At 40.6% G+C, this 14,583-nt stretch overlaps 1 protein-coding gene across 1 annotated transcript in view; it reads right to left on the bottom strand.

The window, feature by feature from the left end:
* Positions 1–1,259: 1,259 nt before the first annotated feature.
* Positions 1,260–14,583, bottom strand: part of LOC115611891 (cytochrome P450 7B1) — a 123,862-nt gene continuing 110,538 nt past the window's right edge. Inside the window, exons 5-6 of the mRNA XM_030495528.1 lie at positions 10,301–10,479; positions 1,260–6,328 (exon numbers count right to left, since the gene is read on the bottom strand). Coding sequence (XP_030351388.1) covers positions 6,032–6,328; positions 10,301–10,479 — 476 coding nt within the window. The 3' untranslated portion in view covers positions 1,260–6,031. The remainder of the gene's footprint in view (positions 6,329–10,300; positions 10,480–14,583) is intronic.

The raw sequence follows: 14,583 nt of genomic DNA, 5'->3' as shown, positions 1-14,583 counted from the left end.
CCCGGCGGGCTGCGGGAGCAGGCGGGGGGTGGTCCGCGGGTCCCGCCGCCGCCGCGGGCCGGGGACACTCCAAGGCGGGATCCCGGAGCGGAGCCCTCCCGAACCGGCGGCACCTCTTGTGCTTCAGTCCCGTCCCCATCAATCCCCGGCCCAACCAATACCCGTCCAGTTTTCAGGTTCAAAGCTTTAGCGGCACTGCTCCCAGCTGTAGCTACCTGCGATGCCGATTTTGCGAGGGGCTGCGGTAAAGATTTCATGTTTAGAAGTAATCTGAAAACCACGTTGAGCAGAAAGCCGATGTACTGGCTCACGGGGTGGAAATTAGAAAGGGAAAGCCTTGCAGCCTGTAGGAGTTTGCGGCTAAACTGTTTGGAAGAAAGAGGTAGTTGGAAAGATGAGCTGGTAGGAAAGAAGTCACTGTCAAAAGTCATCCCGGGGTGTTTACTTACTGTCTTTTACTCTCCCTGTAGCCAGAACCTCGACTTTTATTCAACTTCGCTGTACTCATAGCTGCTGCTTAGGGGGAAACAAATACAAACCAACACATCAGTGCCAAAATCGGTTTAACAAAGTCTTGCAAGATAGAATCCTGCAAGGCTCCTAGCAGGAGCAGCTGAAGCTTAGGCTTCTTTTTGGTTATTTGTTTTGGTGTAAACAGTTTTGAAGACAAGCACATTCCAGCTATTACAAATGATGTATTCACACAGACTCAGTGCCTGATGCACAGGACAGGCTATGCAGACACAGTACTGGTTTACACGAGGATAAAGATCCCACTACAGTTTAATTCTTTGCTTTCAAATGAAAATGCAACATTTTCTAATTGTTTTGTGCTTCTATATATGCAGCAATTATTTCTTCATACTTACTACTATTTATAAACATAGAAAAGAACTTAAGGATCACAATACTTTCACACATATAGTTTTAAGGGGTGTTTTTGTAATGAGATAATTTTTCTGCTATGTTGTGGGTATTGGGACATGGCTAGCTAGGATACAAAGGCTAGTTTAGGTAATAGGCGGGAAAAGACTTCACTTCCTATGGTGTGACAGTTAAAATAGCTCTATTCATATGAATTAAGCATATGTCATGCACAAATTGATGTCTTGAGTCATTTTAAAATACAATGCAACATAAGTAACATGAAGAAAGAACTTAGTATCAAGCCAAGTATTATACAGTGTTAGGAGGTCTTATTAATCCCTCCCCAAGCCATCTTTCAGACCACCATGGAAAACTCACTCAGAAATGTGCCCTTCATGGAATCTCAAAAAATGTCACTTTTTATTTGTAAACTTCAGTAACTTCTAATATGACCTGGAGTTAAAGCAATTACACAGTTACAATTCTCAAACCCAGGAAACTGCTGCAGGTCTATCTTCTTTAGGACGTACCTTCAACAACCCTCACAGCCATACCTGACAAGCATTTCTGCATGAGCAAATGAAGAAAATGAAGAAACACTGATGTCTTTGGGGTACAATCTTCATATTAAATGCCTACTTGTAGAACTCAGTGATATTTAGAAAAGCTAAGCTGTGCTTTGCTGGCACCGTGGTGTGTATTGTAACAATTTTCATTAATCTCCCCTTTTAAAATGAACGATCTGAGAGGACAGAAAGTTTTACACTAGGTAGTACATCTTGTACTATGCAGAAGTTTGCAAAAGGAAAAGCCTAGGAGATGTATTTGGGAATCACTAGTGGATTGGAGATCCTTATATGAATTTTGAATAATATCCTAAGAATGTACCACTCCTTTTTCTTATCTGGTAAGAAGTGGCTTAAGTTTGATGTGCGAGTAAACCAGATTTAATAATTTCCTAAATTCAAGGAAGTTGCTCCATGCCAGTGCTGAATTAAGGCTTTTTTTTTTTTTTTTTTTTAAACTGAAATACCTTGCAAGATCAAGTTACAGAAAAATGTGGTATGCTGACTAAATAACTTAAAAATGAAAGCAATAGTTGTGAATCTGTGGGAAAAGTGTAAATGCAAGTGGGAAAGAAATCCCATGGACAGTTATTCAATATTAAAATAGATATATTCATTTTTATTCTGTCCTTGAAATACAAAATTCACTTAAGATGTTAGATTACTAAAATAATGAAATTTTAATTTTCTTGCTGAGAAATTCACAATTTACCTTATGCGATCTAAGAGCCTTAATGGTGTATATTAACTATTAAGGTAGAACCTAACCATTGTTCATCTATATACAGAATGTCAGTTTGCACAATTAAGAGCAATCCACAATCTTTTGAATGTCAGAAAGTTCAATAATGATGAAATAAAAGATCATTTATAATTCTACAAGACAAATTCACAGCCCAGTAATTGTTCATAAAAATAGCAACACCGACATGCAACTGGCTTAAAAGCATAAACTCAAGAACAACTCTTGACAGTTTTGTATTAGCACATTAGGGCATGTTGGGAGAGATTAATTTGCAGTCAGGTACATGTAGACTAACATGGTCTTTTAAGTAATGTAACAGTTTAAAAAGTTTACAATAGCTTATAGCAGTACTGAGTGCCGGCATGAAAATAGAAAACATACGATCTGTAAATTAAAATAGTAATAAAAAAATCACATTTTAGCATTCACATTAGTTCATGGTGAATTCACTTTTCTCAGGTGCTGTAAAGGGCCATACTGACTCAATAAATCTATTTTAAATGAGAAAAAGGTGATTTAATTTTTATTTTTTTTAATAGCAGAAGATACTATCAATATAACCATAGGCAGGGACAACTTACAGTCGGAGGTTGGTACTGACCAGACAGGTCACATCTTAAGACTGATGAATGCACTATGTCACTAGAGGAACAGCAGTGAGATTCCAGGGGCACCCAAACATTCGTCCTAGCTTACCCTACACCTGCCTGGCCAGTGGATGAGGTGAGCAGGCACCACTGGGCTTGCAGGGCAGACCCTCCTGCTGAAGGGGAGAGGAGGGACACAGAAGCACAAGGTCAGAATGTCTCCCACCACTCACCCCTGCAGCACCACTGGCACCCGAACGCCTGTAAACAGCACTGCTTTCTCTGCATCGATGACTTTGCCATCCTTGTGGCCCTGTGACAGACACAAAGAGCTGGCCACTCCTGGGTTCTGTGGCAGAAGAGGTCATAAAAAACTGCATTGTGTCCTACATCACAAAACATGCTGTTGTCATCACAGCACATTGTGGCCAGCTTGGCTCCAGCTGGGACCTCCAGGAATGGTGTATCCTCATCCTGTTGCACTGCTACGGTTTATTGACATCATGGGCCTTTCACTCCCTGCTCCATGGATATCAAGTCACCCCTGGTCAGAGCAGCTGCTGACTTTCAATAAGTCACCTCCTCAGCTAAGGAGTACATGGATCAGAAGGGCTTTTCCTCTGTCCTGCTCTAGGTTTCATGACTATATATGGGGGTGAGGGCTACCTCCTCTGCAGCTGAGGTACACTAAGTGATACATTACTTACCAGTAAAACTAATCTACCAGGAGCATGAGTTACCAGGGACACAGTTCCAGGACAAGCTGGGTAGGCCCTGCTTTACGTTTGATCATTTTGGTCCCTGAGCAAAAAGAGCAACTCACTTTTATCCAGCAAAACGCTGGCCTCTTGTGTGGTGGTGCAAGGAGTGCTCTCCAACCCCATGCAAGACATTCAAGTGCCTTCAAGGAGGTTTCCTGCAACTCCTGGGAAAGACTCTGACCCTTTTATTCTTTTTTAAATGGAAGCATGCCCTACAGATTTAATTGACTCTTTTGGAGACAATCTAGCTCTTTTAATTTCAAAATAGATACTACACAAACTGATCAGCAATTAATCCAAAATTACTAATGATTTGCATGTACTTTTGACACAGTCCTATTATGTCCTACCAAATTATGCAGCAGCCTGTGATATTCTAATTCAAAATCCCCAAAATAGAATACAATTATTTGTATTCTAAAAAGTCTTCTGTTTAAAACAAATACCTATGGTTATTTTTGCAGTTGCTTCAGGTTTGTTTCGAAATGCCAAAGGAAGATTTATCAAAACTGTGGCATGAGACATTTTACAGCTTACACTTAAGCAATAATGGAATACAGTCAGCAGTGTAATGATACTAACATTTCCTCTCTCAATAAAGCAGGCTCTAATGTCCAGACTGCATTGTGAGCTATGGCTGAGTACAGAATAGCTCCTACAGAGTAACTACAGGAGTAAGTAACTCCAGTGCAAGAATCTCTCCACAGAAACAAATTTTATTCTGTGGCACAAAGCAATAATCAGCTTTTGCTGTTGATTAAATGTTGAAGCAAAGTTAAAGCATTTAATCAACTGCAAAGCCCATTTAATGTAAGCGTACTCCAACACTGTAGACATTATTGATATTATATATGAAGATAAAATGTTTATCCAATATATCTCACAAAACTACAATTTTCTCCTAGGAGGATTTAGAATGTGGCTGTGCCAATCTCTGAAAGCCTTCCTACTGATGCTGATGCTTATTTAGGGTATGTGCTTTACATGAATAACTACACAGGCTTCTATGCAAATAACAATAAATAATTCTCATCCTTACTATGTACGCAGAAGTTTCCATCCATAAGCCATCAAATGCTTTAGAGATGAGTAAAATTCTGATTTTAAAAGACTTACATTGGCACATCCCAAAGAGATGTTTTTTGGGAACACAAGGCAAGGCCCACAGACATAGCTACTCTCCCATCACAATTATCCTCTTGGCAAATTGAGACTGAACAGCTATGAGAATCTTCATCAGTCTCTGAAGTGATGGCTGGGAAGAGACAGAGTCTAAACATCTTGCTGGGAAATTAATTTTGGAACAAGCACTGGTCACCCAGTGAAGCAGGTTGGGCAGTCAGGATACAGATAACTTCTGTGGCTGCCCAGGGTTTCCACTTTCCCAAATTTTGGCCGCAGGGAAGAGCCTGTTTTCCAATCTGTAGATGGACAAGTATGTTTCCAAACACAGGTCACACTACTCTATGCATAACTTAGGCACGGTAAAACACTATTAAAAAGTAGATTTAGAATACCACACTTGCCCTTGAAGCCCTCTTCTTCTTTTGCCTTCTTGGAGAAATGAACAAACACAAGAAATGTTCGAAATAAACACATGGACATGTTACTAAGAAATCAGTGAAACAGAAGGTAATTTTTGATATGATAGGATATTTCAAACAGGTTCATATATTTTCTCCCTGAAGAATATACTTTTTGTAGCTCAAAAGCCAAAATGGATAATTTAGGCTTGATCCAGATCCTATTAAAATCAACAGAACCTCCCTTCTGACTGAAAATGACTGCAGGAAAAAATCACAGATTTTAATTTCTTTGCATTGCACCAAAAAAAAAAAAAAAGGCAAAGCATTCACCCTCAGTACATCAAACTGAAGTCAGAAATGTGTTGCCAGTAAGACAGTCTTGCAAATCATTCCCCACCACCTGACACAGCTTCCATTATATCTCCCAAATAAGGGCTAAGACACAGAAGACCAGGAAGGGAAGAACAGAGTAAATAAAAAGTTAGACTAATAATCACTAAAAATTCTTTCACCCCCTAAAATTAAGTTCCCCCTTTCTTGCTATTATTCTTCTACGAGCAGATGCAGAGATGCCTCCAGATGGTGGGTGTATAGGACCTCCCAATCTAATCTCTGTGACAAAGTGTTGCTGAGCCCATTTGCCATATAAATGGCCTGGATTCAGCTTGATGTCATCCTCCCTGTAAATCCTACTCAATTCATGGCCAAGAGATGGGGGGTCCGTCTTGCAAGGACATTGGACTATTTACTTGGCCAAACTCTTGTCATCTCACCTTACTACTCACAACTCAGGCAGGACAAAATGAGGTTGCATGTCCCTGCATCTGGTATAGACCTCCAGCCCAAGGGCTTTTCTCCTCAGAAACAAATAGGAAGGAGGTAAAAGCAGAGAGGGAAAAGCAAATGCTTCCAAAAATACAAAGCCGAGTGATAAAACAGAGCCAACATGGAGATTAGTAGAAGGCATATAGGCAGCCACTCACTTTCTTAAGGACCTTAGCTTGTAACGAAAGTCAATATCAACGTCTGGCAGGAGGATACCAAGGCCCATACGACTGTTATCAAGTCTTACAGATTTGTTTTCCACTAGTTCTACATCAAAATGAGCCAACAGTAAGAAAAGAAACATCTTCATCTCATTCATTGCGAGGAACCTCCCTGGACACATGCTGATTCCAGAGCCAAAGGGCATTAAGAAATACTTCAGTTTTCTTCCTGCCTTGTAGAATGTGGTTTTCTTCTTGCCATTCTCTATGTATCGATCGAACTTATACTCCTGAAAATAAAAGAGAGAGACAGCGTGATATCTAACAAGGCAGTTACATGAGTTGCTTTGTTTGCACAACAGTAACGCTTCTGAAACCCAGAAAATAAGATAAAGAGGAAGACAAGGAGCTGACAGCTTCTCCTTTTTAGGTGGTTCCCTCAGGTTTCATTAACTCACATTATCTTCCTTGCAAAGAACACTCCTTAAATCCACTTACTTAGCTTAGCCCTTTTACATCAAGCTCCTTCAACTTCCAGGTCTCATCCACTAAGTGTCTGGCCTATATTGATTGTAATTAGATTTTGACCGCTTTGTAGCAGGGACAATGAACCTTAGTGGAAGGACAATTTTCTTGCAAAGCATCATATGCGCTCAGTGTGGTACATACATCATGAATAAGGATAATCTGCCAAATTCTGCAAATGCCTATGAATAAATTAATGCATTGCACCGATCTTGCTCTTGCAAGCTAGAGCAAAATCCATCCTTCTTTTGCACCCAGTGGTGCAGGTTATTTGAAAACCAGACCTGATGCTTTGCAGTCATTTTTCCCTTCAGTTGGAGATGGTTGCTTTTTAATTTGCCACATCTTACCTTCAAATGTTTTGCTCCAGAAGCTGTGTGCAAAGTAGGACAACCACCAGTGACTGACTATTTTAAAGCGAGTGCTTTCAAGTAAGGCTTGAGGCTGCACTTGTAACCTATGTCCCATAAATTGAACATCTTTCTGACTATTTTCCAGTAGCAGGATCCCTGCTTAGAGATAATTCATGTTTTTGAATGAAGGAGATCTGGCATCCTCACTCAGTCAATGGCAAATTAACCACTTACAAAATCCTCCTGCATGCTTTGAATAAAAATGACAGACACTTCTTGCTTATGGTCACTCATTAGCATTTGTCCTGCTTTGCATACATCTGCTATAGCAGCAGCCATTTGGAGCTGGCTGGGAACAAGTCAGTCAGACAGAAACCAACCTCTACTGATTAAAAAAGAAACACACTACAATGAAAAATACACTGATACTGATCTACCCATTAGATTAAAGGCTTTGCAAAACATGCACTGCAGGTCTTGCTGTCAAGAAAAAACAGCGTCAGGGGAGGTGGTCTGTGAGAAAGGGAACAAACACAAGGCGCATTGAAGGGGATGTAACTTTGGGTTGAAGAACAGGAGCTGGTTTTTCTAAATGACAGAGGCCTGGATTTTCCACAAAGATAAAGGTGTGTGTTTCCACTGACAAGTAATTCTTTTCAGTCTCTTTGAACAGCCCAGACAAAAGGAAGCATGGAATTTTTTTTTCCTTAGTAAGTTATCACTTCATTTGAAGAAGCACAATGACAAATGAAAGCCCAGAATACCACTTCTTCCTTAAAAAAGATTCACTTCCTGTAATCTAAATCCTACTGGTCTAAAAAAACCACTGCTAAATATGAACTGCAATAGCTTAAAAAACCAACCCAATCCAACCCAAAGCTCTTCACTTTGCTGGAACATTTCCACAAGGTGCACTCCTGGTGTCTGGAGCAATTATGAATGGTGGTATTGAACACATAGACATACTGGGTCAAACCTGATGCTTTCTTTGTCATCTTAAGAGCCATCTGAGACTTGCAATTGCTTTTAATGAAAAATAAATTGCTGTCTAAGGATCTGGGAAAGCAGAAAACAAGTGTAAGACAGGAACTGAGTCAATGACAGTGACATCAAACTCAGGCTTGTGTTGCTGAAGCCCCTTGGGTAGGACAATGTTTCCTTAAAAGCTAGTTCGCTGGCTAAATAACAACTAATTTTTGACAATAAAGGAGCTTTCAGTCATGGACAAGGCCTCCTGGGAAGAGTCAGGGTGATTGATGGCAAGGAAAAGGTGAAGACACTGAGCAAGAGCAGATGATAAAGTTCCGTGTGGATGGCCTGCTAAGAGTATTATGAAAATTGAGCAATCTTCTGTGACTGATATAAGTCTCTCTCTGTCACATCTTGTATTTGGCTTCATTTGGGAAGCCACCACATAGGGTTTCCTGATATTTCACTCTATGGGATTTGCAGAATTCATTTACTGAGCTCTGTAACTAGCGGAGTTAGGATTTAGGGGTTCACTTTATCCACTTCAGAGAGAAGTGACTTGTTTATTTAGGTTTTGATGAGTACAGAAAGAGGTCAATAATATACGCTTACACTTATACAGTATGGTGCCAAAGCAGAAGATAGCTTGAACTTAAATTTATGTATTCAGGAGAAAAGCATTGCTACAAAATTATCTCGTCAAGCTGCCTGTTTTCCCAGGAAAGTTTTCCCTAAATACATGACAAGCTCAAGACTGCACCTTTCAAAAAATTCATTCTCCATCGCTATCTGATCCTCAGTAGTTATTGTTGAAAGCACACTGCATATTTTAAGAACCAAACAGAACAGTGATTTCCCCACTTTTCGAGAGGGCCCATGTGCTGAAATCAATGTACTGCAATGTGTGGATTGCTCATTCACTATCAAAAAGATAAAATATATGAACTAAAGCTGTACTGTGAAAGCTGAGCAGAGCTGATACTAAGCAGATATATTCAAGCAATGGAAATATGGTAATATATTCCGGCAATTATTGGATAAGGGAGGGGATCAGTTTCCACACTGATGCTTTTGGTCTAGGACCTAAACAAACAGATGGACTTTGACAAATCAATAATGTTCTCCAAAATAAGGTGTTAAGAATAAAATAAGAAAAAGCTTATTTGTTAACTGTTACTTTTTAAGGATAGAAATATTAATCGACTATTTGCCAATATATGGATTCTTTTTTAAAATTCTAATTTTCCCAGTGGGCTTTGTCTTCATTTTTGGGTAGGAACAGCAAGCAGAACCCTCCTGAACATCATTTCCATTTTCATGGCTCCAGTGTTCATCCTGGTGACTATCCCTCACTTGCGCTAACTCCGATAATCCTCCATGACTCCTCTCCCCAAGGCTGGTGGAGTTCCTGCCCAGTGAGATGCTAACACGCACCAACAAGGCATTTGAAACTCATCTTTCCTCTTAAATTCCTGAAAGGCAGAGCCCCAGCAAGCAATGTCTCTAACATGAGTTTTCTATAAACATGTAAAAAAACCCAGTTCCCTTCTTCTTTGGCTCAAATGACAAGGATGGAAACCAGCATGGCTGGGAGACAGCCATTTGCTTAGGAAAATGGGGATGAGGTATGATCAGGTATGAGCTCTTGCCTCTCAGGCAGAGGAGCCATTTAAGAGCCTTAGTGAGCACCTTACTCTTCCTCCATGGCACCCTGTGCATGGGACAGCAATCTGGGGGAGCAACCTAGCCAAGACAAGGACTATCCAATTTGCATGCAGGTGGTGAACTTCTGAAGCTGTATTAAGGGTGAGGCAGGGTGGACTAATTTCGAGTCTTTGATATTCATTAACTCCAGCATCAGAGAAAAATACAAGGAGATGACACACTAACCCTCTGAGCTTTGCTGCAGAGCAACGGCTTTACAGCCTCAAGTTCACAACACTCTACTAATTGATCAAGAAGGGGTGAATCCTTACGAAGGGAGGTGAAAAAGCATAAGGCTCAAGTAAGACACTGCTATTATAGGGCTTCAGAGAGTCAATGATGCTTTGCGGGCACTTAGCTAAATGGCCCACATTATTTGCTATTTAAACCACCTTCTATTATTCAGCCCTCCTTGGGTATCAAATGATCCACTGCCAAACAAAACCCACATTTAGCCTAAAGTTTATGGTAGTCAACGTGCAATTGTCAATTCCTTTGAAAGCAGTCGCAGTCAGTCTCATCACCATATTTCTCTCTTCAGGCCATGAATCCTTTGACCTATAGGGCCCTAGAAAATACATCTGAAAGTAGCAAGATTTGTTCCACAAGAAGGAACAGCAGTAAAAAAAAAAACACAACCCAGAGATCACAAAAGGCTTGGCTGCTGCTATGTGCCTGGAGTAGGAAGAGTAGCACCAGCTGAATGTTTACCTTAGGATCTTCATAGACCTCAGGGTCCATGTGCAAAATCTGTGGGTAAAGGGCTATCCAGTCTCCTTTCCTCAAACCGACTTCTTGATTCCCTTCAAGCTTGAGAACAAAATCCTCCTGGCTGATGCGAATGTTCATGGAGGATGAGCACATTCGTAAACTCTCGTTTAAGGCACTCTCTGCGATTAAACAAAAGTGGAGGGAGGGAAGCATCAGAAATATGGGAGATGATTGGAAGTTATACATGGCTACAGCTTCTGCATCTCGACAGGTTTAGTAGGGCAGGCTAAGGGAAAAGAAAAAAAAAAGGAAAAAACCCCACAAACCGAACCAAACATAAAGCAGAGACCAGGAGGAGGCAATAAACCACCCCACAGGGCTGGGGGGGGCACCCACGATGCTGAACCTCCCGATATGATTCTCACTGATGGTACTGAGAAATCCTGTCGGCTGTAGGCAGCACTAAGTTTTGGGTGGAAAGTCATTATTCAGGCATCACGTTGAAAGCAACACAATCAAAAGACAAGAACGCTTTACGCATTTACATATATTTTGGAGGTTGCAAGCAAATACCAGTGAAAGCATCCATGGAGCTGTTTAGCTTGCTTTTCAAAAGCTGTTGGATGTAATGGCAGGACTATACATTAGAAAAACCATTTCGCTTGTTAATTTCATAGTAAATCTGAGGATTTTAAAATTTCTTTATTTTCTTTTCAGTGTGCTACATTGCAAAATGATAGTGTCTGTTATGGTCGGAGTGAATGAGAGCAATTCATTATTTGCCTGGTAATTTTAAGAGAGAAAGACACTTTTAATTAGCCAAGAGAAAATAAAACATAGTCCTTTCAGGCTTAGGGAAAGCAAGATTTCTGTCTCCACCATCACATCCTGGAAGGCTCCAGAAGCTGAATGTCCTTGCTTTCCCAGTGGCCTTCACCTTTTGCTCCTAGCACGACAGATTTTATGGCTAATTTCCGGCAATTTATCCTGGCAGTTTGAGGAGGAATTCCTTTGGGAATAATATGCATAATTTGCATAAATCATTCTGATAGCATGTATATCAGCATGTAGCTCCTGTCTAGGGCTGCATCTCTCACTCTGTAATCAAAACTGACTATTTTTCCACCAGCGTGTATGGGCGCTGTTATATGTGACTTGATTCCTTCTAATCATCAGTGTGAAAAATAGCCTAAAATAGGGTTTCATTTGCACATAATAATCCATTTGTGTCTGCATTTATGTTCTGTGATATCAAATAAGCCTTCTCTAAGTGTTCACCAAGGCACTGTAACTGCTGCACCCAAAAGGTTAGTTTATTAGAGACAGTAGCTACCCAGTGTAGATGCCTCTGAAAAAAAATAATAACAAACGTTCTTTCACTAAAAATTAAATCTGGTGCAGCATGCATAGCAAATAAAGTGGCCCTGGATGCTTTCTTGCAGGAGGTTTTTCCTTAAGCATGCATTTGTCTAAAGAAATGAGGCTGCGGTCAGCTTTGTGTGGCCAGCACCGTGATTCAATGTGACGTACAGTGAGTCTGTGCATATTCTTTTGGACTGCCTTCGTTACTATAATCAGGCAGAGTCAAATCGGCTTGTTGGTGACGAAGCCAGAAAAGAACCCTGGTTCCAGAAGATGGCCTCTACTGCAGATAGCCACAAGGCACCTGACACAATAGATTTCAACTGGCAGTGCTCTGGCAACAAAACTTTACGTGGTACAAAGAAAGGGTCCAGCCTCCGCTCCCAGACGGTCTTCAACCTGCGGGAAATGAAGCTGGTAACTCTGCGATGGTCCACTATTTGAAAATATTGGTGACATATGTAGCAACAGCAGAAATCAAATGAGGAAGAGGGAAAAAGAAAAAAAAAATAAATTATTAAACTGCAGCTGCAAAATAGCAGGTTTACGTTTAACCACCCAACCAATGCGGTCACATCCCATCAGTGGACATCCTCCCAGAAAGCACGGCAGCCCCTGCCCGCTGCCGGATCCCAAATGACAATTGGGCAGCATATCTTATGCAGAAGTTAATCACAATAATGGAGCACAAAGTGCGGCTTAGCGGTCAGATCATAAATGACAAATCTGTTTTACCTTCCAGTACCAGTTATGTGTGGAAGGCGAGCTTGGCTCTCGCTCTGAGCGAACATGCCGATAATCATTAGATGACAAAAGTAACGAGTCACATTATAATCAACAAACGAGAATGGAGCGTATATGGCTTTGCAGGCTCACATTAAAAAAATAGACAGTCAGCTTTCCACAAATGCTGGGGCTATACATTGAGAGGAATGACAACTGCACAATAAAACTGCAGCCTTTACTTGCAGTTGTCATAGTTCAGCAGACACCAGCCATCGCTGCTGACAGACCAGCTGGGTAGCTTGGGAGGCCTTCCATTCTGAACTGTGAGGTACAGTAAATTATCCAGCACGGTAGAGCAACATCTGTTTCTGTGCTTGTGCCGAACAAACAAGGCAATTTAAAGCATACCAAGGGATAACCAAGCAGCAAATGAACATGACCCTCATTTTTTTCCCCCCTTCTTACACACATGAGATGCTAAACTTCACTGTGCAAGCGCTACATAAAGAAGCCAGGCTGTTGTTTGATAAGGTGTTGTCAGAGAGATTTTACATATTTTCTAGAAGGGGGGGGAAGAGAGAGATATCTCTCTCTCATAGTATTGTTATTCTTAGAATCCTCCCACTTCTCTCTTCGTTTCTCTTCTACTAAAGCTAGCACTCAGCTTCCAATTCATTCTAGATTTTTTTTTAAAAACTGTTTCAATATACTTATAAATATTCAGTCTTTAAACCCTAATTTGCTATACTTAGTTCACATGCCTTCAAGCATTTGTCTTCCAATTTCCACTGAATAAATGCGTACTAATGAGAAATAGAGCAAGCTGCTGAGGCAAAGCTGGGTGACTTGAGCCTGGCCTGCCACCAGCTTGTGATAGGCAGGCAAATTGAGTTAAAATGAAAAGTCTTGTCAGCTGAAATACAACATGGTAGCCAAACAGCAAGCTGTCAATCATCCAGCCAAAACAAGGGACTGCAGGTAATAAAAGGTCATTGCAAATCATAAGTGCATTTGGCTTTCGTAGGCAAGTTAATTTTAATTAAACATGATCTCTATCTGTGGATGTTTTATAAAACTTACTGTGCATAATGGATTGTTAATTTTACACTAACACATAGCAGGTAATAGGGTACTATAATTATTAGAGTGTATTGTAGGAAAATAGCTATTGAGTATGCAAATATTTTGGGGGGGGTCATTTACCCACAGGCATCACGGTGTGCCAACACAAACGATAATCTGAAACAAGTACATTTGCATCTTACTAATAACTAAATGATACTGCCCAGCCCATTCCAGGAAAATATATGCATTTCTCTCAATCCAACCAACGATTTTAGTGCTTAGCATTTATGTTATGACTACGCACTCTGTATGAGCTGTTTTTGGGTTCCTACCCTTTCTTGTGTATGAAACAATTTTTCAAGCTGTGCTCTTTTCGCAGGAGATATCTAGGATTCAGCAATGACCTGGGGCAAGAATACTTCACCATATAAATGAATGGACTAATATTAAACAAATGAACTGACTAAACATGCCTAGCATTAAACATGCACTAAGTACATCTCTGCTTTACCCTTTGCGTTTCGATTATAACCATAAAAACTCATAGAACATTCTCATGTGTCATTTACCATATTAGAGCTCCGTTGTGAGCCATAATGACTAATAATGTATGTTGCTCTGCACACACAAATATGTGCATTTGGGTTTTGGGAAAAGTCTTACGTAGACAAAACAAAGTGTGCTGTCCCAGGAATTCCATCAGAAAAACATAATCAGGGCCAAAATTTGCCTTTTTTTTTTTTTTTTTAATAAAATATCACATACCTGTGCTTTGAATTTAGAAGTAAATCAGGGCATGTTGTTCCCTAGACCCAAAGAATCTGACCATAATAACAACATTGTTTCCACAGAAAGGCTTTTTAGCAATTTTTGCTTGCTCTCCATAGCATGAGGAATCCAAAAAAAGGCTCTTGTTATAGTAGGCCAAAAAGAGGATGGAGAATCAGAGCACTTAAAACAGGAGAATGAGATGACAAGGTGCTGAACGTACAAGAATCCCACCTGGTCTACCTCCCTCGAGAGCAGGGACACAAATACTGGTTTCCTACGCTCTGGGTTGGCACAGGGAGAGTGGGAAGAGGAAAAGCTCGGCCTTGGAGGTTGGGGTCAGTGAGCTGCAAGGGCAAAGG

Source organism: Strigops habroptila, chromosome 1, assembly GCF_004027225.2.
Source record: "Strigops habroptila isolate Jane chromosome 1, bStrHab1.2.pri, whole genome shotgun sequence".
NCBI classification, from domain to species: Eukaryota; Metazoa; Chordata; class Aves; order Psittaciformes; family Psittacidae; genus Strigops; species Strigops habroptila.
This window is presented reverse-complemented; position numbering and strand designations above follow the sequence as displayed.